Below are 24313 nucleotides of genomic sequence, written 5' to 3' on the forward strand. Positions count from 1 at the left end.
AGCGGGAAAATCTACTCACACGCGGCACCACAAATTTTCACTAGAGGGTGCTCATAAAATTACTAATGCGACACAGACCACATTATTTTGAGGCTCCCACCAAGTTTAAAAATAAACACGCGTAACTTATGAACTTGCTATTCTCCGCATACAGTTTTTGGCTAGCCAACTACTTCACGGCTTGTGTCTTCCCCATGTATGTGTGTATGTTGAACTTCTTTCGCACCGTGCATAACCAACCGTGCTAATCGGAGGTGCAGGGGAAAGACAACAAACTAAACACAAAAAGCAGTTATAAAGAAATTATTTTACAATCTAGATTTTAAAGTGCATAATTCCAGTGGCTTCCTATTATCAGAAGGGCATTCCAAACGGCCGCAGAAGGCCATCTGAAAATACGCCATGCTTGCGTGCAAACGCCTTCCTACAAAATAGAGCCACATTTCTGCAACGTCAACTGCGCAAATAGAGTTGAAGCGCCGACATTTCTTCGGCCCCGAGAAGATCTCTTGCATGGGACAGCAGCACCAACCGCGCACGAGCGACACCGTGAAAGCACCAGCAGACGCTTGCAGATGCACACGCTCTGAAGCGACGTGCGATGTATCTGCAGTGTGGTTAGTGCACACGGAGGATGCGATGCGACTGCATGTGCACAATCTCAGTTGTCAACAGCAATGCGGGGGGGAGAATGCAATTCAAAATTGCAATCCGCCCATCAAGGGAACAGGACCAAGGCCCCGCAATAAACTCCGTGTGTCCATTCACGAGACAATAGATGCTCTGTGTAGGCTGTTCTCACAGAGGCAGGCAGTAAACGCTCGAATCATTCCCACGTACCGTTGTCTAAATGCGTTTAGTTGCACCTCAGCGTGTGCACAATCAAAGACCCGAAGCTCATTCGGATCTTAGTCAAAGTACAGGGCCACCTTGCTACTGGATGTTTGCACACACAGTGAATGGGCACAGTGCAACGCTTGCAGGCGTGAAGTCCTTTGTCGTTGTTATGGATATGCTCTGGCAGATGTTACCTCGGCGCCCCTGGTCTACAAACACTGCCACGTATTTACACATCAGGCAAGTCTCATGGCACTGCGGTCGAGTCTGACAATTCTCCACCGATGGCTACCGCCAACGCATTGCGCACAAACTCGGCGAATGTTGTTTTGGATTTTCCAGCGCGATGAAGAAAGGGGGTTCTGGTTTGTTTACCTAGAAAATCTCGGCAAAAAAAAGAAACACTGTGCAAAGCAGCAGCCGTGGCTTAGGCCTGGGTACACACATAGGTGAAAATCTGCACCATTGACCCCTTAAGCTTCCTCTGCTGACACTTCTCGACTGACCCCCGAACCAACTCGAGGCCGTTTCGCTGTCAAAGACTCGAGGCCTATGGAAATGAATCTGGGCCCTCGACGTGACGACTGCAATGCATAGAGGTGATAACAAACCTCAGGGCTGCCATCGCGGAAGAGGAGCACGGACCCCCGGTGCTCCTGTGTGAACAGGTTTCTGTTGGATAAACCTTAAAGGGAAGCCACATTTTGCTTTGTAAACGTTTGACAAAAGCAGGCGTCTTAGAAAGCCTTGATAACACTTAACTTTTATGTTTCCCCAAGATACTCCCATTTCCGCCTAACAAACGCGAAAAAAAAAAACCCATTCAGCTTCAGCTACGTTTAATCGTCGTTTTAAAGGCCACCATTTGGAGACCTGTTGCACTAAGTAATGTGCGCATAATTGTACTTTATTTTTGGGGGGAAAACCTGACGTATATCATTTACCCGAAACTTTTCACGGATAATTCTTAAGCGCATCCCCGTCCGCTGCGGAGTTTCACTTGGAACGGCTCGGGCTGAAAATGCCAGGGCCGGCCACAGTTTCGGCACCGCAGCTTTATCAAACGCCGAGCCGAGCCCGCGTGCTTGCCATTTAAAAACGTGCAGCTGTTGGCACGGCTCAGAGTGAGCAGGTGCGCATTGGTGAAGGGGGCCCCCCCCCTTCCGCCCCACCACATCCTCACCACCATCAGCCAACTTGCCACCAGCCCCCCCCCCCCAGGATACGGAACTCACTTAAAGTGCGAAAAGCAAACACGTTCCTTTCCTTTGCTGTACGACACAAGGGGGTGGGTGGGGGGTGTGTGCCAGCCATGATTGCCCGCCTGTCCGCTGCATCTTACTAAAATAATGATGCTGGCAAAATCGAGGCATCTACATATGAAAGGAAAGAACTCACGAGGGGCCACGTGTTAGAGGGGAGCTCTGGATTTGAATTTTTTTGTTCGCAAAACGCAATTTACCTTCAAAAAAGAAAATGTCAAATGGAGAAACATCTCCGGCGAGTCATATGTTACACCAACAGCAACACGCATAACAGAAGCGGCTTTATTCTCAGAGACTGGTATTGAAAAATTGAACAGTCGTATGCCTCTCAAGCCAGTGAGTACACACACACACTCCTTTTCAAGAGTAGTCTTACTGACACTTTTTAGGCTTCCGTCTTACGGTAACTTTGCTTTTTGTTGTTCTATGGTCCCCGCTGCAGTTGAAATCAGTGTGGGCCACCTCTGCCACAACTTCAAAGTGTTCAGAGAAGACAACAATAGGCTTAGTTGCCTTTGGTTATCGTGAAACCCTGTGATAGCCAACACTTGCATCGCCGATACAGCCATTAAGCTTATTTTAAAGTGATTAATTTGTGAATTCGTGCCCCAACCAAGCGAAAACAATGGTAGGCGATAAAAATATATCACAAACAACCAGGGAGATCCGGAAAAGGGACTGATGTCAGCTAGAATGACCCTCCCATGGAGATGACCCCCAACATTATTCACTTAGGGCAACTGGACGTTGATAATGATGCCGAACAAGACCTTGCACGAATCACAAAGCCGTAGAAAAATATTTGAATTATGGTGAATAAACCCCACTTTCTTTCTCCCTGCTGGTGCTACAAATAATGGGACCACTGTACTGCGTTCTGCTGACTCTCACTGGGGGTAAATGATAATGACAGTAGCACATGATGGTTCAAAAGAAGTCCTCCTTTGTGCAAGATAGGACACTAGCACATCTGTCCTTGATTTTCCAGCTGCTCTGCACTATGGAGGGGGGGGGGGCAAAGTCTTCACTTATTCTGGGTTAGAGGCTGCAGCACTGAACACTTGTGCAGTTCAAAGAAAGTATTAAGGGGCAGTTGCAAAGTGTGGCACCGTGACGCTGTCAAAACGGAACAAGAAGGACGTCTTAATTGGCTGCAATTGCAAACAGAAACGTGGCGTGTGCCGTCTCATCTTCTCTTTGGTTTCATCTTGTCTAAGTGCCTTAGCTTGGCTCCAGGAGCCGAGGGACCTAAAACCCACGCTACGAGGCTTCGATGAGAAAGAAATCTTGAAAAGAAAAACCTGGGGCAATATAGACCAAAAAAACAATACTGGAGGCCACTTAGGATGGCAAACGCTGCTTTCATTATTTGCTGTAACTTCTGCTTTGGGATGATTTTGAAAATAGGTCAAACGTAATCATTTGAAATCAGTGGCAGCAATGAGAATTGAAGGCAATGTTTTAATCAACACAGCTCTTTTTCAATACACATCAGTGCCATATAAAATCACCAGCAAGTGGTATTTTTAAGACTTAACAATCTAAATTATTTGTCTCTATCACTCACAAAATCCTACATTCAACACAAGCACAGCTGTTACTAAAACATTTGTTATATAACAAAATAAGACACGAGATAAAATACAGTGCAAATAATAAGTAGCTCATATGGCCTATAGGGGATTACTTAAAAACCTCAAGTTGGCTTATCCTGCTTGTGTCTCATTAAGAGGCTCAGGTGGGTTATAGTTTTGGGCTAAGGTCAAGGTTCAGACTTTTGTTGAGCTTGGTTATGGTTCGTTTCAGTGCACACATGAGATAACACAGTGTCCTTAAAGAAAGCAAAAGTTATTTGCGCGTCCTATATTTAACCATTTGGGGTGGTTACTTGTATTGCAAGGAATGGCTGTAAATACTGTTGTATACGTGTCACCACAACTTGCACCATCCTCTGTTGTCATTTTTCAATTTTGTGATTTTAACTTTTTTTTTATTTTACCAGGTAAGGCCAACCGAGTTTTTATAGCTCTTTTTTTCATAAGCCACCTGGCCACAAATGATAACCCAACGAAGTGGCTCATTGTGTGGAAATGTAAACCAACCAAATCATCTAAACGCACGTTCTTTCTAAATGTGGAGGGGTAAAAAACCGGAGGACCCGGAGAAAAATCCACGCGACCACGGTGGAGAGAGAAAGACACACAAACTCCACATTTCTAAGCCGTCAGGATCGGGATCAAACCCACGACCTCCTCCAGTGGGAGGTAGCCAACATCTCGCCACCGTGGTCTCAGCAATCCAGCGACACAGAAATTGCTAGCCACCACCAGAATACAACGACGACGACGCCCAACCACACAGCAGATGCCGCGCTGAGGTGATCCCACGTCGTCAATAGTGAAATTTGAGGGTTTAGATAATTACTCTTAAACAGATGCAGTGAGAATCAAACCGGCGAGAGCATGCACACACTGAGAATGCCATCGGAATACTGTGTACGGCGTACGAACTGTGTATGTTGTACACACACAGTCACAGGCAGAAGCAGCAACAACAACAATGACCGGCGTTCGACACTAAGTGGCGGTGACATCACCACTGAGCTTGTGCCAGGCTAGGTGCACCTCGAGGCCACCGTGAAGTAGCAAAGGGCTCGATGCTGGCACGTTACGAGACGGACCCAGGTGCACACACACAATGTACACACTCACAACAGACAATACAATTCTAAAGCACCTTATATATATAGACAGTACACATACAATGCATACCTACAGCACAATGCATACACGCTACAGTTTATGTTACAGTGTACAAACACTGGACCGTGTGTATATTCTCCCAGCTGTGTACATGTAGTACACACACATGGTGCACATTGTACACACAAGCACTTTAAAACACACAACACTCTCAGCCCAGTGTGTACACAGTAGACTTTCACTGCATTGTATACACAGTACACATGCTGGCAATGCATTCACAGCATATTTACAACGCCTCCACTCACACAATGTACACTGACAGCACAATGTATATATTATATACAGAGCACAGACATAGATCACACGGGACATGCATACATACTAAGACACACACATGTGGTGTATACACAATCACTGCACAATTGTGTATATGCGCACACACGATATACACACACAAGTACAGTACATCTACAATACACACAATGCATTGTTTCACACAGTTGCAGTATACACACTCACGTAGCGTGCAGCGTATACACACAAATCAATTGTTTAGTGTACAGCCAGTGTACACGCACTCACATGACGGTGTATAAACACTGCACGCACACAAAGTGCAGTACACACAACGCATTAGAGAGCTCTAACGTACATATAGTGTCGTGTACACACACACAATGTAGTGCTGCAGCAGTGTACACAGACACTGGAGTGCTCTCCAACACACAATGGACACACTCTAGTGTTCTAACGTACATAGAGTGTCGTGTACACACACAATGTAGTGCCATAACACAGTGCAGTGTGCACATTTGTCGTGCTGTAGCAGTGTACACACAGGCACAGTAGTGCTCTCTAACACACAATGGACACACACTCGTGCTCTTGCATACAGTGCAGTGTACACACTGCACGGCGCACACACAAAGCGCAGTGTGCACATACAGTGCAGTATAAACACACACAACACACCGTAGTTCCGTCATACAGTACAGGATACAACACATACCGTAGTGAAATCGCTCTCACAGACACACGCATCACAAGCATCGTGTCAGGCGGCGTAGAGAGGGGGGGGGGACACACGAGGACACACACGGGGACACACACACAGGGACACATACACATGGTGACACACACACAGGGACACACACACGGGGACACGTACCCAGCTTGCCCTTGGACTCTTCCAGGCGCTGGATCTGGTTCTCGAGGTACACCATGGCGAGCACCAAGCCGAGCGCCGCAAGGAACTGCAGCTTGGACGGCATGCTTCGCGCTAAGCCCATCAACTCCGCCTTGTCATGCCCGCGTGCGAGCACGTACCAACACGGGAGCGGGACACACACACGGAGAGGAGGAAGGAAGACGAAGAAGACGGCCGGAGCGGGTGGCGCGTGTGCGCCGTTCAGGGCAAACTCACGCGGGCCGAGCGCACAACGCTGCGTTGTGTTGCTCACACCACACTACACACGACACGAGCGAGCGTGTCGTGCTCTGTCTCTGTGTGTGTCTGTGTGCAGGCAAGGAGGGAGGAACACGTGCTTGTGGGTGCTGTGTGGGTGCCGTGCGTGATCTGCGTGTTGTGTGTTGCGCGCGAGCGCGAGCACGTGTACTACACCCTGGGTCCCGCGCGCGCGCTCCCCCCCCGCTCTGCCCCCTCCCTTTACCCCCCCCTCTCCCCACTCCCTCTACCCCCTCCCTCACGCTCTAACCCTCCCCCTCGCCCTCCCTCTCTCCTCCCAACCGCTTTCCCTCCCCCTCTCGCCCTCCCTCTCGCGCTCTCCACCCTCCCCCGCCCTCCCTCGCCCTCCCTCTCGCTACCCCCTCCCGCCCTCTCTCTCTACCCCTCCCTCTCTCTCTACCCCTCCCCCTCTCGCCCTCCCTCTCCCCCCACCCCTCTCGCGCCTTCCCAGCCGCACGGCGGCACGCGCCGCTTTCACGGGGGGGATGGGCAGGGAGGAGGAGGGGCTAACGGGGGGAGGGGGCGACAGGGGTCAGTGAGAGGGGCGGGGTTTGGGTTGGGAGAGGGATCGTTGAGAGGGGGGAGGTGGCTGAGTGGGGGCGGGGTGAGAGTGGAGAGGAGGGGGGTCGAGAGTAAAAAGGTGGGGAGGGGCGGGGTTTGTGGGGGGGGTTAGGTGAGAGAGAGGCAGAGACGGCTGTGGTTGGGTGGGGGGGAGTTAATAGAGGGGGGGTCGGGATTGGGTGATTTTGGGGAATGGGGGCGGGGCAAGAGGGAGAAGGGCGGGGCAAGGGGGCGGTGCGAACTAGCTTGGTTGGTGAAAGGGGCGTGGTTACGTATTTCAATCAATTAAACGTAACAGTGAAACATGTTTACATATTTCGATTTAAAGCTTTCGTGACTGCAGGGATTCATCTTCTTGGTTCTTTCGGTAAAGTCACGTAGAATGGAAATAATAAAATAATAAAAATAAAACATAACAAAAGGTTTATTTTTATTATGTTATTATTTCCATAACAAAAGAATGTTTTATTTTTATTATTTTATTATTTCCATTCTACGTGACTTTACCGAAAGAACCAAGAAGATGTTTACATATTTTTTTCCTCGTATATGTACAAAAAATTATGTAAGCGAGCGTACTCGTCGCCGCCTGTCAAAATTTATTTTGTTTCGATCGTAAAAAAAAACACAACTCGTAAACGCGTGATTAATAATAATAATGACAATCGCTGGAGTTATACGGCACTAACTCCGAGTCGAACGTGGGGGAGGAACGGAGCGAGTGGCAGCATCTGTCTGCGAAAGAATCTTCCGGAAGATCCAGAGGCTGACGTTGCCATTGTAGAGTATCACTTTCTGTGGACGCCAAATAAAACAATCGGTAGACAACTTCCAGAATATAAAACTTCCGGAAGACGTTGACACTCATCGGCTGATGCTGACTAAATCAAATAAAGCAACGTTTTGGCTTTAACTTCATCGTTTTGTGTTGCGTGATTAAAATCCTGGTTGAGTCTTCCCAAAGATACCGAGTTCCGCTCACGAAACTGTTCAGAGGCTAGATTTGAAGCTAGATTTGAAGCTTTCGTTTCACGTAGGTGAAAATAAATCATACAAATAATAGAAATAATTATTTTATTTCTATTATTATTTCTATTAATGAATAATAATTATTTTATTTCTATTATTTTTATTTTCACCTACGTGACTTTACCGAAAAAAACCTAAGAGTATGTTCAGAGGCTGTCTACTACTGACGCCAGTAGAACCCATTCTGTTAATTTGCCAGTCATTGCCTTTTACCAGCATTATTGTCTAATTCACACACACACAAATACTTGTTCTAATGTGTTAATCTCATCCTCCCAATGATGCAATTTTTTTTATACGAGACATTACGTCAGGCATTAGACTCTGGGACCGCTTTGGACACCTACGTTGAAAATTCTCACGTCGCGACGTGATTGGCCGAGATCTTGGCGAGCTGACCAATTGGAGAGGCCGTCCTCGCGCGTGCGCAGTTGGGGAGTGAGAAGCCGGCTTGGGGGGGGGGGCTTCGCAGCGCGGGGAGAGAGGGAAGGGAGAGGGGAGAGAGGGGGGGAGAGGGGGGGGAGGAGTTGGGAAAGAGGGTGGGGGATAGGGAGGGGGAGAGCTAAGAGAGAGGGCTGAGGGAGAGAGGGTGGGAGGGAGAGAGGGTGGGGGAGAGCTAAGAGAGAGAGGGGGGGAGGGAGCTAAGAGAGAGAGGGTGGGGGAGAGCTAAGAGAGAGAGGGTGGGGGAGAGCTAAGAGAGAGAGGGTGAGAGGGAGAGCGGCAGAAATGGCGGCGCTGCGGCCTGGGCTCCTGCTGCTGCTGCTCAAGGCGGTGAGCAACCAAAGGGGGTGGACACGAGGCCGCCGTGACACCACGGACACACACAGCCGCCCTTTCTCTCGCAATGCGTCGCCAGCGATGCAACAACAACACACGCCATGCGCTTAACTCAAGGCGACGTTTCGGGCAACGTGCCCTTCTGCGTGGTAGAAGATATCGTCTCTCGCGATAGAGGCAGAGATGTAAACCACTCCTGTTACGGAGGATGTGTTGCTTTGAGGATGATATGGTAGAAAGAGATCACCGCTATCTTTCTCTGGCATGGGGTAGGGCTATGGAGCGAGGTGTTCTTGTAATAACAAAGGGAAGTGGAAGGCGAGCGCCAGAAAACAAACGCGGTTTATTAAACCCCCTTCGTTTTGTCTGTCGTGGGATATCCAACACGAGCCGGTTTGGAAGTAATCGTCAATTCGGCTTTAAATGTAGTCGTGATTTACACGAGCAAAGGCCGCTGATTCACCCAAGTTTAAACTAAGATAAACTTAAGTTTAAAGTTCAAACTAAATTTGGAAGTTCATTCAATCCGCACTGACCAGCGCGGTGAAGTTACCCCCCCCCACACCCCCACGACTCGCGCTACGTGGCCGAGGCCTTCATCCAGCAGTGGATTGACAAGCGTGTCAACACACGTGTTACAGACGTGCGTTTCGAGTTTTCTTCATTCACCATCGACTGGCGAGATGGACCGAAGCCACACGCAACACGCCGGTAGCTGTAACAGGTTGACATCATTAAGCCGTGATCGAACCACTGCTGGACAAAAACGCATTCAAACAAAAATCCAAGTGTGTAGCGAGCTACTCAAGAGAGAGAGGGGAGTTGTTTATCTCAACATTTGTGTGCTCATGTGTGTATATAAGTTTAAGAGAGACACGCACGCAGTTGTGTGAAGGCGGACGCAGCACAGCTGATGGTGACGTGGGGGAGGAGAGGGCCCCGCGTGTGCCTCTGCCATTGGTCGCGGCCGCCACAGGAACTTGGACTTTTGAGTTTGATAATTCACATGAAGACCGCAACAAGGCACGAATAAGCTGCTTATATTGATGTTTGTTGAGCCTGGTGTATGTTTATTTTGTAGCGATGCTAATGGATTTTTTAAAACTAAACTACACTTTTATAAGGGCAACTGAACTTTGTATAACTCTTTTTTGCTGAAGCGACTTGGCCACGAATGATAGCTCAACGACGTGGCGTATCACGTGGACATTTATAGCAGGCAAATACTCAAAACGCATGTTTATAAGTGTGGAAGGAAAAAGCGGAGGACGCGGAGATAAATACACGTGACCACGGGGAGAGAGACATGCAAGGTCCAAATATACAGCAGGCGTCATCGTCCGGATCGAACCCACTAACTCCTATATACCAGGCGAGGTAGTTAACATCTCATCATACTTGGAAGCGGGGTCCGAATGACAGTGTCGGACAATGAGCCTGAACCAGAAGTTCAGAGTTCAAGTCCTAGAGCTTCGTGTCTCTCAGAAAGTCCATAGTATCCTTGTCACAGACAGAGCCAGCACTGCTGAGGTTTACAGTTCAGCTCCTGGGTAGAATGTCAGGTGGTTCATAATGACCCTACCAGAGCAATGGAACAGCTGAGAGCAAGAGTTAAAGACCTGGGGCTGTGTGTGTTTCATGAGTTAATATGAAGGTCTTGTTAGAGCAGGAAACCAGCATCACAGATGTTGGGATGGGATAAGGTCCTGAGGTGAAGAGTCTCAGGGGAGGGGAGTGAGGGGTTCATTAAAGGCCCTGTTAGAGCACTGGTCTGGTACCTCTGAGATCTTGGTTTCAAGCCTTAGGGCTGACTGTTGAACCAGCACGGCTGAGATCATGATTTTGAATCTTTGCATCCACAGCTGATTAAACCAGCTTCTCGGTTTTACTGGGTGGATAATCTCAACTCGTCTCGTATATAATTGTGCGTTATTCATCATGTAACGCATTGGAAATTAATGTGGAATGAAAAAGGAGCCTTTTGTAAATGGATACGTTTACTGTATGAGCACAAGTTTCCTCGACTGATTTTGCACAGGCATTGAATTACCCTTAAAATTGTTCCTTGATTGTTGTTGCTTGCATATTGGTGTGTACAAAATTGTAGAAAATTACCAACAGCGATGTCAGTAAGAATTTGTTTTGTCCAGTAGAGCTGCAGCCTGCAGGTTAACGCAATTTGGCACATCTGATCCATGCTAAAATTGAATTAATGCTCGAATTGGATTAATGCAAGGGCTTGGGTGTGTTTCTCAAATGGAAGCTGCTTCACACATTTTGATGGCATTTGTTGACATTGGTTTAACATATCTTGTCAAAATGCTTCGTAAACCATAAACAAGAAGGGTTTGAGACAAATATGTGCCATGCCCATTCACACCACAAGCAGTGACTTAACTGGCACCAACGTCAAATTTCCACATACGCCCTGTTCCACGTTTGCAGCGTTCAACCGCAACATGTGTTGTGTGTGTGTGTGTGAATTCAGATATCGGTGTATGCCACAGAGTTCACGTCGGAAGCCTGCAGAGACCTGGGCTTCTCCAGTAACCTGCTATGCAGCTCGTGCGACTTGCTGTCCCAGTTTGGGCTGGACCAACTGGACCCTGGCTGCAAGCGCTGCTGTCAGATGGAGGTGGAAGAGTCTGCTCTGAAGGTCTGCTATCGCACCCCCCTTATGGGGCCATCCATTTAGTACGTACGCATGGAGGGGGGAAGGGGGGGGTTAACCCAAATGCGTACGCTTGCGTATGGGGTCTACTGACAATGTACGTACGCAACAACGGCAGCGGTGGTTAACGGGGATAGTTTTCCTGGCAGCTGGTTGGCTGGTGGGAGCCGGAGGGAATGACGTAATGCACAACAACCACTGACGCGCGTTCATCAACTGGCTATGACGAGCCCCAGGTGCTCCGGGTTTTGCACTACGCGTTTCAGAGCCTATGCAAGTCGTTATCTGGTCGATTTTACGCAGTTTTCAGTTTTTTCTGTACTCAAACCCCTGGTTGCTAATTATGCACAATTCCTCTTGTACATTATACTGCCTATGTGATGAGCCTATTGCATTGTGCAATACTTGATTTAAACAATATTGGGCTAATTTTAACTAACCCTTACACCACAGTACTTTTCTTAAATAATTAGTATGCTGTTTAATTCGAGAATGTACAAACTGCACAAATACCTTAAAATGTGTTAGATTATTATTTCCATGTTAATTATTAATTATGAAAAAAGCATTAACAGTATACAGGCAAATTATGGCAGTCTGTAAACCAGCTTAATGGCATATTAAGCTAGCTATGAAAATTTATCTTCACTTTGGCTGTATAGTTTTTTTAATATTTCTTAATTATGTTTGTGCTCATTAGTCAGTGTCAACACATTACAGTAAAACTATTCTGAAGCTCCATATTATGGCATATCTTGTCAACTGTGCCAATGGGTAGAATCAAATTATCATGTGGCTTTCCCCAGCCTTGCCTGGTTGGTCCATCTGATAGTGTTAATGATGGTAGCCTCTGTAAAGCCGTTCATACGTTTCCCAAGTGAACCACGCTGACAATAAGGCATGTCAGCATTATGAAATTGGCTTGTTATACGAAGATTGTTGCTACCAAATTCCTACATCGAGTGTTGTAGGAATTTGCAGAGCCGTGCAGGCACAACTTACAAAATACTCAACATCTTTGTCATTGACATAATGAAAAAATATATAGTGGCTACTCTTTGGTTCTTTCGGTGAAGTCACGTAGAAAGGAAATCAATTAAATAATAAAATACGACGATTCGATTGCAACACAAGCAATCGTCATCTGGTATAACTCAATTTGAGAGAGAGACAAAACACAGACACGGAGACACACAGACACGAGCAGAGAGAGACAACACAGAGACACAGAGACACACACAACATGTGTCTATGTTGATTTGATGATGATTGATTGTGTTGCAATCGAAACGTCGTATTTTATTATTTAATTTATTTTCTTTCTACGTGACTTTACCGAAAGAACCAAAGAGTAATTTCTGCAGTCACGAAAGCTTCAAATCAAGTTTAATATATAGTTGGCTGATGTTTTGGGGAAATGGCTCTCATTCAGATCAAAGATGCAGAAGGGCAAGCATTTCTATATATTGATAAAAATTCAGAAACTTTGAATTGACCATATGAGCATATTCACTTTCCCAGTTTTCTCAATTCCACAGTTTTCTCAAAAAGCCCACAGTCTAAAGGCTGAAGTCCAGCTATAGGCCGATGTTTATGCCCCCTCCCTGCTCTCAAAAAGGTCCATTTCCCGAAATATCATTGTGCTATATATACGTAAATATATTTGTAAATATATTTATTTAACATTTAAAACCGTGCGAGTAGATTCCTGTTCACTCTTTGAATGAATAAACAGCAAATCAGTAATGTGGTGCTTTAATGAGCTAAGTCAACTCTTCCTTTCTCGTATGAGTGTAGCATATCCGATTATTTCAGTTCTGTCCTGCAGCAGGTTTTAACCTCGTGATATGAAAGAAATTTCATTTTTCGTGTTGTAAATAATAAAACATCCAATATTAACTTTATCACCAGTTCATTGCAGTCCAAAGCTCAGCTTGTGGCATTAATGGAACTGCAGAGCAGTGAGACTTGTAATATTGATTGAGTGTCAGGTTGAGGTGCACCTGAGCTTACAGAATGGAACTTTCTGCACCATCAAGTGGGATTTTTTCATCACATTGGAAATGTGGAAGAATTAACAGACCATTGCATAATTCAATGACTTAATTAATCATCATGTTTATGGCTGGGAGAAAAAAAAACTGCCGTTTAGAAATTACATTGATTGCCTTGAGAGCTGACGTGTCACTTTGCATATGTGTCTATGCAAGGTCATTGATGTAATTTTTGCATAATATGCCAACGATCAAAATGCAGCCATCCTTTTTGGATCCAGACACTAAAACAAGACTAAAAGCATAAAAAACGAATCCGTAACAGCGTAGTAATGTTACATTTATTGAATATTTTTCATTTGATTTAGGTAATACTGCAATTAGTCACCACGTATCACAACATGATACGTTTTTGGCAACGAGACCCACGTACACACACACACACCATTACTTACTCTATATACTAAATCTGTGTTAGATGAATATAAACTGCTTGTACCTGCAATGCCTCTTGCACTCCTCGCAGCAATCCTGATGAAAAATTTCATGGATGGTCAAGGATCACACTCTAGTATACAATTGATTTTTATGTCAAAAGGTTAACGGTCAGGTCAGAATGCGTCCAAAGCCTTTTAATCCTGTGTGCGCACACCCACAGCAAAACCTCTTTTGAGCTCAGCATTCTGAAATTGTCAGGGACATTTAAGTGACTTGGACTGCTATTTGCATGAAATGTTTAAAGGTTAATATAGTGAAGCACCCAGCACTTGGTCAGGGGAGAAGTCACTTTGAGCATCAGTGCTGCATGCTAATTTGGTAAGTACAATGTTTAATATAAATTAATTATAGCAGGCTATTGCCCATCTTCACGTCGCAAAAGAGAGGTAAAATGTTAATGTGCGAATGATAATACGGTAATATGCAAGAAAGCCATCGAAAATCACACTTGCCACATTCGCTCACAAGTGCAGCCACTCGTGCCACAGGTTTATTTATTTTAGCCTCTTTTTTATCGCCACTGATGCACATTCAAAATTATACTTGGCAATAAAATAACCTGAAATTGTATTGCTCGTTCTTTTGGCATAAAGTCGAAGTGGGAAAAAATGTTGCTTCTAGAACATTCAGTCACGTGAAGGCTGGTGACATTGAATTTACTTTTAAGTGGTTTCAGAGATATTTTTGCTACTGATGGCAGGGTTAAGGGGACCACACTTCTTGAATGGCCTGCACCATTAACAATCTCGGCAAAAAAAATGCTCTCTTAAAGTCAATGCTGTATTCCCATTTGGACAAAAGAGGGATAACACCTTCACAGACTAATGTTCCCAGCTACTCTAACGGGTTGTTTGCTTTGATAATGCTATTAATCAGGCATGTACCAGCCGGCAAAGTAGCCTATATGAGAGCGGTGGGGTTTCTTTAACCCAATGAATGCAATGCCTCTTCTAAAAAAAATTTAATCTCAAGGTTGTTCTTCCAGCAGCTGCACTTAAAACTGTAAGAACTGAATGGACTGATTGAATATAATGATTCTTATTAAATAAACTACACATAGTGTTTATTGTTGCAATAACCTTATATTCACACTTACTAAAACTATATTAAACAAAAAATGTCATTGCCAAAAGCATTTTCCTGCTTAATCCTTTCAAGTTCTGATGATGTACGTGAATCAAAATGAAACCGGAATAAAAACTAAAATAAAATAACCTCGAGTACTGAGGCTCCCCACAATGCCATGCGGGAGGGCGAGTGGCACAGTTTGGCACCAACTATCATAGAATGTGGTCGTGTCGCTATAGTTCTCTGCGGTGAGCACAATGTCTTCTTGGTTCTTTCGGTAAAGTCACGTATCATGATACGCTCCAAGCCTGGTGGTGTTCATTCAGACGCTGTCTTTCCGACAGACCTGTTCTCACCTGAGGACGGCTGCTCGTGTTGTGGCCGAAACGTCGTGAGAATTATTTTATTATGTTTTATTTTTATTATTTTATTATTTCCATTCTACGTGACTTTACCGAAAGAACCAAGAAGATGAATCCCTGCAGTCACGAAAGCTTTAAATCGAAAGAGAACAATGTCTTTACGAACAACGGCGCTATGCCTCTAAATAAATTGAACGCTGAGGCTCTTGCGCCTTCCGAGATTCGGAGGTCAACGGGACCCACCCTGCAACTTGCAGACGTCTCAGAATGGGAAAGGGTTAAATGCCTTTACTCTGCGTTGGTACTTGAATTTCGAACTTTAATCGTTAATTATTTTCAAGGCAGATGTATTTTTATAAATCCTTTATATTAAGTTCACTTACTTGCTTGCTTGCGTGCTTACGACCGTGCAAATCTTTCCGTCGTTTTTTAACCCACTTCCCGTGATCCAATCGAGCTGACATTTTGCACACAGACTTGTTGTGCGTGACAACTTATTTTCGTGAATTTTTTTTTCAAAAATTTTCCACTTTTTAGGAAAAAAAAAATGTCATTTAATTTCAAATACCAATGTGATAAAAATGAAACTTTTACTCAAGAAAAACAGAAATGAATAATAAAATAAAACCGATGCCACGCATATAAAGGATTTATAGTGAAAAACTTTGTTTTTACGGGTTAATTTTTTAACAATGGTATGAGTTGAAAATGAGCGTCGCTCCTTCATAACCACCCCTCGACAGGTGAGCAGTAATTTTGCCCCATACTGGTGTGCAGCACTTCATTTATTTCACCGTCAGAAGTTTGAACAAAAGCCTGGAGAAATATAATATGTAAATGAGTTGTCTAATTCAATCATTAACATCGTGTTTTGCTTTGAATGTGGAACAGCTTTATCCTGGAGCAGTTCTTGAAGTGTGTGGATGAAAACTGGGCCGGTTCCCACAAGTCCAGGGTGAGTCGTTGACTTTGTTAGTTTAATGTAAGCAGGAGCTTTCATGTTATGGAAAAAAAATTAGAATTGTTGCATTGGAGGAATTCTTTTTTTTTATGCAACAAAAGTCTTCTGTGAATGTGCAATCGTATTTTCAATTGCACAATACCGAAATGTTTCTATTTGATGCTCCTGTTTTGCATTTATCGTGCACATCATACATTCCAGCCAGTTCTGCACGTGCGGTTTCTGTGGAATAATAAATGTAATAACGGGACCGTTGCCTCAGTGTTTCGTGGGCTCTTGCAGACCTGACATGGGCAGTTGGTCAAGGCCGTTGTATCATCTTGCATTGTTCAGCTCCCAACTGTTAGTCTGGATTGTCATGATAGACGTGCATTGGACTCTTAAGCTCTGCCCCTGCCATTCTTTGTTCTCTTAGGATTGGCTCTGACCTGCATGCAAAAGGAATGTTTCAGGGGTTGAAACGAAAAAATTGGTTGAGATAAAAAAAAGGAACGAGCTCAAATAATCAATCCTATGCAGTTGAGAATCTCTATCTTAGGCAACTTCATTTCTGGAATGATAATCATTTACAGTGATGTATCCATTGGCTGCTGGATTGAGCCCTTTCCATGCCGTGTTAGGTCATGGGGGTAGTTCGACCATACTTTGCTACGCTGGTCAGTGCACGTTGTTGAACGGGGAGCCCAGGGACAATTCAGATATTGCCCGCCACTGATGTTCGCCATGACTCGGGTCGCCTGGTTAATATCGTAGTGAGCTGACCACTGTACCGCTGTGCTTGCCCCAAAATGCATTATCTGGGGGTAGAAACTAATTAGAATATCTGGGAGTTAAATATCCCTTCCAGCACGACACTAAGCAATTAAGAGTGCTGTACTGATGAGCATGATCGGTCCATCATGATTATTTGCAGTTCAGTGGAGCTGACTGGCCACATGCATTCCCACATTGATCCCAGGAGTCACATGCATCGGTAGCTTCTCTGCAGGGCCAATAAAAACCCGCGATAGCGCTCGTTTTGTACCATAAACACGATTCTTCAATTCGTACTTTCTTGTTTTTTTATTTGACAAGAGGCCCGGTAAAAGGCTCGAACCGTAATAAGGAGGTTGGGGGGGGGGTACAGAAATGTTGTGGACCCAAAGCACTAAGTCGGTGTTCCCTGGGGTCTGGGGGAGGAGATAAGATTGGACTCACTGCCCCGCTCACGTAGGGACTTCAGTTTCATTTATTTGGTATAGCCCTGTGAGCCATTCGGCTCTTGAATCGGGTGCAACCGCAACAAACAAAATAACAAAAACATGAAGAAGAAAAATCTTAAAGTGACTATGCGCAAACAGAAAAAAAAGCACCGTACACCAACGCTGTGCAAAAATCCCAGTGGGAACGTAGGGTTTTTATATGGGGGAAGGCAAGGGAAGAGGAACAAAGTCAAGGGAAAAAGGGGTGGATGGGGTTAAATTCATACCTTTTATATGCCGAGTAACAAAGTATTCTAAAAGAAAAATCCTAACATTAAACAGTAGTCATCACGTGTTGATAAATATTTTTGGTTTGGCCAAATTGTCAAGTTTAATTGTAACAAATAGAAAATACACCTTTGTTGTATTCGATTTGAAGCCAAGTTGTGAACACTATTTGCTTACAACACATAGGTGCAATTTTTCTAACAAATGCAATTTGTTTTCTTGGTGAACATCACAGCATACATCATACGCAGTACGTGTAGAGTGAAATATATATATTTCCCACGTTTTTTTTCCATTTCTGATGAGGATGTTAAATGTGAATGAAAATAGGCAAATGAAGGTACCATTAAAATTCCATTTCCGACAGTGCAGCCCTGTCTCGCTTTCTTTGCAATCGAGATGCGTATTCTTCATCAATATGAAATATTTGAACTTAAAGGATTGCTTTTGAGTTCTTTGAAAAAAATTCGTAATATACATTCTTCCGTGATGCAACACAAAGCGAACAACATTCGCATCTCTGTATGTACTCGCCCTGTAAAGAGATGACGAGAAACAATCTCCCTTCGACTGTTTTATTATCACTCCCTGCATTTGTGTTACACGGCACATTAACCCATACAAAACGGACCAAGTTCTACAGGCTAGCCACTGCTAAATTATTAACGCGTGCAAACTGTAAGATAACCCAAGGATTTTGTTTGGTTATGCTGTAGATTGATCAATATTGTAACTCTCTCATCGCTTTTGGGGAAGATGTGGTGGGGGATTTTCGGAGAGAAGTCAATGGATGCAAGAATGTTAAGCCGGAAGTCTCGTGTGAGAAAGAACTCCGCCAAGCACGCTCATGGAGAGAGGAGCTATTGTACGGCTGTGGCCACAGCAACATTAACGACCCACTGTGACTCATGGCTCGAACCGCCTCCTTCCTCATTCACAGAAGGAATTCACTTGTAAATTGCCGTACCCCCACCACGACTGTTGTGAAAAGATTTTCAATTTAAAAATTACCGTCCGTCCTGCTTGTTTCACACAGACAGAATCAGAATATTTATTCTGGAGGAATCCGATGAGCTATACAGCGCTCTAGATTTGAAGCTTTCGTGACTGCAAGGATTCATACTCTTTGGTTTTATCGGTAGAGTCACGTAGGTAAAAAATAAAATAAATGAAAACTAAATTAAATCACGACGTTTCTGGCGCAACACAAGCGTCCGTCATGCTTGTGATGCGCCCGAAACGTCGTGATTTAATTTAGTTGTTTTAATTTTTTTTTTACCTACGTGACTTTACCGAAAAAACCAAAGAGTATAGCGCTCTTTCACAGATGTCGAGTCACATCGCAACATTCTCTATATCGGCTTCTGTGAGTTGTTTGATGCTAAATCTGCTTTACGGCAGAGTCCAACAACTTAACTCAAAAATTGTTTATATTTTAATAGCTTGGTAATCGAGTGTAGAAAAATGAATGCATCTGCAATGCAAGGTAGCCCTAAAAACATTACCACATTTCAGGTGTTAACTTTCACATTGCTCTCTTATTCCGAATGTAATTCGTTTTTATCTCTTCATATTTGGCATCTGAAAATGTAAACACAACTTTTCTCCCTTCAAATAAAGTAATCATTCGTCCGTATTTTGTAACGCATTAAAATATAATTCTCGTTGACTTTGTAATGTATTGAAATTGATTTGCTGGCAAGTATTTTTGCAAGATTTCGAATAGGATGGCTTGATCAGCCTTTTTGATAAAAAAAATACTATCAAACAATTGGCAAGAAAATGTCCATTCGCTCCACGATTGTTGAATTCTGGATGGTATACCTCTAAGGTGTCCCAGGCACTGGGCACTGCAGTATATGGGAAATCTGCCGCGATAAGTAAACCTGATGGATCAACTACACCTGTGTTCATTTAATTTCTTGTAAGCTATAAAGGTTAATGTTACACAGTGCTGTACTATCTGCTTTTTAAAAACAAGAGATTGGTTAACAGACATCTTCACAGAATTTGCCCCCAAACATATTCAACGAAATGACAAAAAAACATTATAACATAAACGGACAAAGTAATTAGCAAGCTTGAATGTTTCTATTAAATGCAAGTCCAACTTCCAAACACCTAACATCAACGACATTTAAAAGTGTCAATGTTGTTTTGTCGTGGAATATATTTAATACTTTGCCGCTGACGTTAATGCTGGAAGACAATGCAGAGAGTCGTTGCTCAAGAGACGGTGCGCTGTCGGCCGTGATTAAGACCGCTCGCCCTCCTGGCTCTATCTTTGCCCGCTTGGTGCTGGGGGTTTTAATCTGTCTGCGTCCTCTAAACTTGTGCCATGCATCATCACAATTTTGTCCGTCCCTGCGCGCGTGATGAATGGGACGGTGGTGTGATTGAGTGTGGGTGACGTCACTTCGTGCGGAGCCGCGCTCCACAGGGGTCATGCGGTAGAAGGGAAGAGATACGTTTACTTAAATGCACCCATTTGGGCTTTTTTTTCGTATAAAAACTTTGCCACGTGGCAAGCTAATTTATATTTCTTTAGAACTGCTTTTTTTGTTTAGTTTGTTCTTCCCCCACACCTCTGATTATCACATTTGGCTGCGTACGGTGCGAAAGAAGTTCAACATACATATGGTTAATTGGTTTTTTACCCTTCTATCTGGAAACAAAACTGACACATTTTTGCAAGGATTCATGTTTGCATAGACCACAATACCTGCAGTCATAATGCAAACAAAAAAAAACATAACTCTGATAATGTGCACTGTCCTTGAAGTTGATTGGTCCACACCCGAGACAGCTTTCCTTAGAGCCTAGTCTCACATGCGTCATCTGGTCCAACCCATGTGAGACTAGGCTCTAAGGAAAGCTGTCTCTGGTGTGGACCAATCAGCTTCAAGGACAGTGCACATTATCAGAGTTATGTTTTTTGTTTACATTATGACTGCAGGTATTGTGGTCTATGCAAACATGACTCCTTGTAAAAAGGTGTCAGTTTTGTTGCCAGATAGAAGGGTAAAAAAACAATTATCATATTTTTACTGGCAAATGAGGTTCCAATGGTGATACATATTGTTGTGAGCCTATAACTTTCCAAAGCTGTGTGAAGGCCTCCCTCTTCATATTCTTCCATTTCTTTCCTTCGTTGCACCTGTCCAGTCATGGCCTCGGAACTCTTAGATTTTGTCTCGCTGCTGCCATCTCTTCCGCTGTCTTCCTCCGCTTACTTTTTGCCTTTTCTCCACAATGGTGCTCATTTTGAGCATCTCTCTTCGGTTGTTCTCAGGACATGTCCATTGTCGAGATACAGCTGTGAAGCCAATTAAAAAAATACACATGAACATACATGTTAAACGTCGCTTCTGTCTACCAAATGTAGTTCAGCATAGTTGTTTGAATTGTGTTACTCCTTAAAGTGCAAAAGCCGTAATAGCTTATGCTCTTTGGTTCTTTGGGTAAAGTCACGTAGGTATAAAATAAAATAGATCGCGTCGTTTTGGGCGCAACACAAGTGTCTGTCGTCAGGTGGGAAAGCATGGCCTGCTGCTGAGGCAGACTGTTTTAAAAGGTGCATACATTTTGTGACATTGTTGTTAGTCTATAACTTTCTAAAACTGTGTGAAGGCCTCCCTCATATGCTTCCATCTCTAATAGCTTGCTTTTTTTTTAACAGTTTCAATTCCCTCGGTTTTTTTAATATTTACTTTACCAGCTCAGACAGCTGCCTTTTTTATGGAAGTTAAAGTGTTCTCATTAAGGCATTGCTTAAAATAGATAAATAAAAGGTGACAATAATTTTAAAACGTTTTGTATAAATGCCCCTCGTTAAAAAGTGAAAATGTTAACTTTGTGTGTGTGTTTATTGGCAGCATTTGTGCGGAGCAACAAGCCCAGCACGTTTAAAGGTCTAACGATCAAGGTGAGACTCCAAGGTCTAACGCATCTGTAATTTAATTTGCAGAAGCTTATTATTGAAATGTTACGCGTGCTTAAAGACTACATCCTTGCTCAATCAACAGTTAGGCCTGTGCCGTGTTCATATGAAGATCTTCAGTTGTTAAATGTGTCACCACAGTCAACGTCTATTATGATTGATTTGGCCAATAATGCTTGCACATGCGACAACAATGTTATCCACATGTGCTTACGTGTCTGTGTGTCCGAGCACGTGTTGGGTAGTGCTCGTGTAGTGGTTATCACACTGCGCGATGAACCCAACGACCCAAGTTCGGTTCCTGCTCGCAGCCAATCTCAGTTTGCCAAAATCTCAACCGGTCCTGGGTCCCCCCCCCCTAGGTCAACTCGGCTTTAAAATGACTACCTGGTGTGGTGTGTAAGCATCACCATGGAGGGGGGAGGGGGAGGGGAGAAAAAGATGATTGGCACAATGAGAGCCACACGACCACTTTGTGTTGACCTTCATAGGTGCTCGTTAACAGCACTTCCCCGAATAGTCTGCTAAGCCTCTACGGCGGATCTTTGTCTTTGGTGCAGTACGTGCGCGGCTCGGACCCCGTGCTGAAGCTGCTGGACGAGAGTGGGAACGTGGCCGAAGAGTTGAGCATCACCAAGTGGAACACGGACAGCGTGGAGGAGTTTTTGTCTGAAAAACTGGAGCGCTTGTAACACCGCTGTGCATCGAAACACATCCATCTCCCCTCGTGTCTTAGCCCAACACCACGCGTGACCTTTATCCATAGCGTGATTCACCGTGTCCCTTACAGTGACATACTGCGACCGGGACCGACACTAATATGCCCTTAGCGTGACTGAGAACATACGCTTGACCTTTGCCTGTAACCGAAACATGACCTTCATTCTCAAGCTTAACCATCGCCAAGCTTTCTTTGCCTGTTAACCACCGGTTATTGTCCACCCCCTTACATTTCGTTATTTAAGCCACAGCACGTTTTGGTAGTCATTCGTGCAATTTACAATGTGTAGATTTCACTTTGATAACTGTTGAATCATTATTTTGTGTTCCAATCCCATGCTCCATGCTAAGCATTTGAAAGCAATTACTGTATTTGAGGAACTTATTTTGTAGTTTATGGTTTAAAAAAATATCATTCCATAACTCGTATCTCATTTTTTGTTGTTGAAATAGAGGGGTAAAATAGATGTGTTTATTGGGAGTTGTTTTTTTATTGCAAAGTATACCAAAAAGTGAAAAATGATGATGGTACGTGGATGGTGATGTGGTTGGCAGGTTGATGGCATCGCCGCCACTGGGGATGTCACTGCGTGGGTGGCCTTGTATGAAGGCTGTGCATTAAAACCTGCCATGGTTTGTGCAGCCTGAGAGTTGTGGTCACCCAAGCCTGACCTGGTAGTCACATCGCTACGCCCCGGCTCTCTCACACACACTTCTATCAAAAAATAAAATTTGCAATTGTGTTTTGTGTTGAGTTTTAAGTGTTTATTTTCGAATTTTATTGTTTGTAGTTAGCAGCCTCCACAAGCAGTATGTTAGTGACATATCTTGCATTTAGACATCCTGTTATTTACTCACAAATGTGCTTTTAGACAAATTTCAGGACCAAAAAAGTGTTTGGTCAGAAAAGGTTTTTTTATACATAACATGATCACTGCCTATTTCAGCAAAGGCATGAAAAACATTTAATAACGTGCAATATGTTTAAAGTTGCATTTATCTCATACCCTTTGAAACATCAAAACTATCAACATTTTGGAGGACTGGATGAACATCTATATTGTCCCATTTTTGATGTATCACCTTCATGTTTTAATCATTGTGAATGGTCATGAGCACTCGTACAACTTGCTCTTGATGTGTCCTAAAACCTAACTGCGGTGCCATTCTGTGAGTACTGCAAATGCAGAGGACTGATCTCTTGTCGTTGGTGGCAAATGCAGGCAACAGATGCACCAGTAGCTTCCCCCAACAACCCAAATGCACTCTCACAGTGGGAATACATTTCAAAGAGATATTTTTTTCCTCCAGTGCTAAAGGCACTGCTGACACTCTGAGATTGCCTATGCCCTTTTCGCCATGAAAATACTTTTAAAACCATTTTAAGCCAGGAAACTTGTAGATGGCGATGACGGCTGTTGTCTGCCTTGGCAGTAATGGTGTATGGACGATGGTGGTGAATGTCAAACAGGATTTGTATATTTAAGTTTCATTGGTTGATCATTATGGACATTTATATGCCATTGTGTGTTTTGGTGTAATGTAATTGGTAGCTGAAAATGGAAATTGTCCAAAAAAATTACATACCCAAAGAACATCACCCATCACATTAAATGTCATTAACTTGAGTATTAACAGTGCTCTTGGTAACAAGCTTTCAACCCGTCCTCGGATACGACCTTAAGTCCATTTCAGACTCCTAACTTAGCCAAATATGCAGTAGATGACTGCTTGCTCTAAATTGATCCAGAAGCTTGGCTGTACATTGCATTCTAGAAGACATCAAGACTGATACGAGCAGAAGTCTCGGTAGGTAATGCATTTTTGCTTTGGTACAGACGCATCCATGCGCACGTGCGGTTCCGCATGTGCCATAAAGCGGAGGGCAAATGTAAACGGGCTCAATATTGAAGGTGGTTGCAGTGCAAAAGGGAGCCCATTACTGCCACACAGCTCATGCGAATAGAGCGACCCTTTTGGCTCCAATCCTT

The 24313-nt window shown here is 44.0% G+C and overlaps 2 protein-coding genes across 2 annotated transcripts in view; one reads left to right on the forward strand and one right to left on the reverse strand.

The window, feature by feature from the left end:
- HS2ST1 (heparan sulfate 2-O-sulfotransferase 1) overlaps nucleotides 1-6450 on the reverse strand; it is a 59165-nt gene extending 52715 nt beyond the window's left edge. The window contains exon 1 of the mRNA XM_078603468.1: nucleotides 5976-6450. Coding sequence (XP_078459594.1) covers nucleotides 5976-6096 — 121 coding nt within the window. The 5' untranslated portion in view covers nucleotides 6097-6450. The remainder of the gene's footprint in view (nucleotides 1-5975) is intronic.
- A 2007-nt stretch (nucleotides 6451-8457) lies between these two features.
- Nucleotides 8458-23065, forward strand: SELENOF (selenoprotein F). Its single transcript, XM_078603470.1, has 5 exons — nucleotides 8458-8633; nucleotides 11128-11295; nucleotides 16124-16187; nucleotides 21538-21587; nucleotides 22163-23065. Exons 1-5 carry the CDS (start codon nucleotides 8589-8591, stop codon nucleotides 22292-22294), a joined length of 459 nt encoding a protein of 152 aa, XP_078459596.1. The 5' UTR covers nucleotides 8458-8588; the 3' UTR covers nucleotides 22295-23065.
- The last annotated feature ends 1248 nt before the right edge of the window (nucleotides 23066-24313 follow it).

The sequence above is a fragment of the Lampetra planeri genome, chromosome 20 (genome assembly GCF_965212315.1).
Source record: "Lampetra planeri chromosome 20, kcLamPlan1.2.h2, whole genome shotgun sequence".
Taxonomy (NCBI): Eukaryota; Metazoa; Chordata; class Hyperoartia; order Petromyzontiformes; family Petromyzontidae; genus Lampetra; species Lampetra planeri.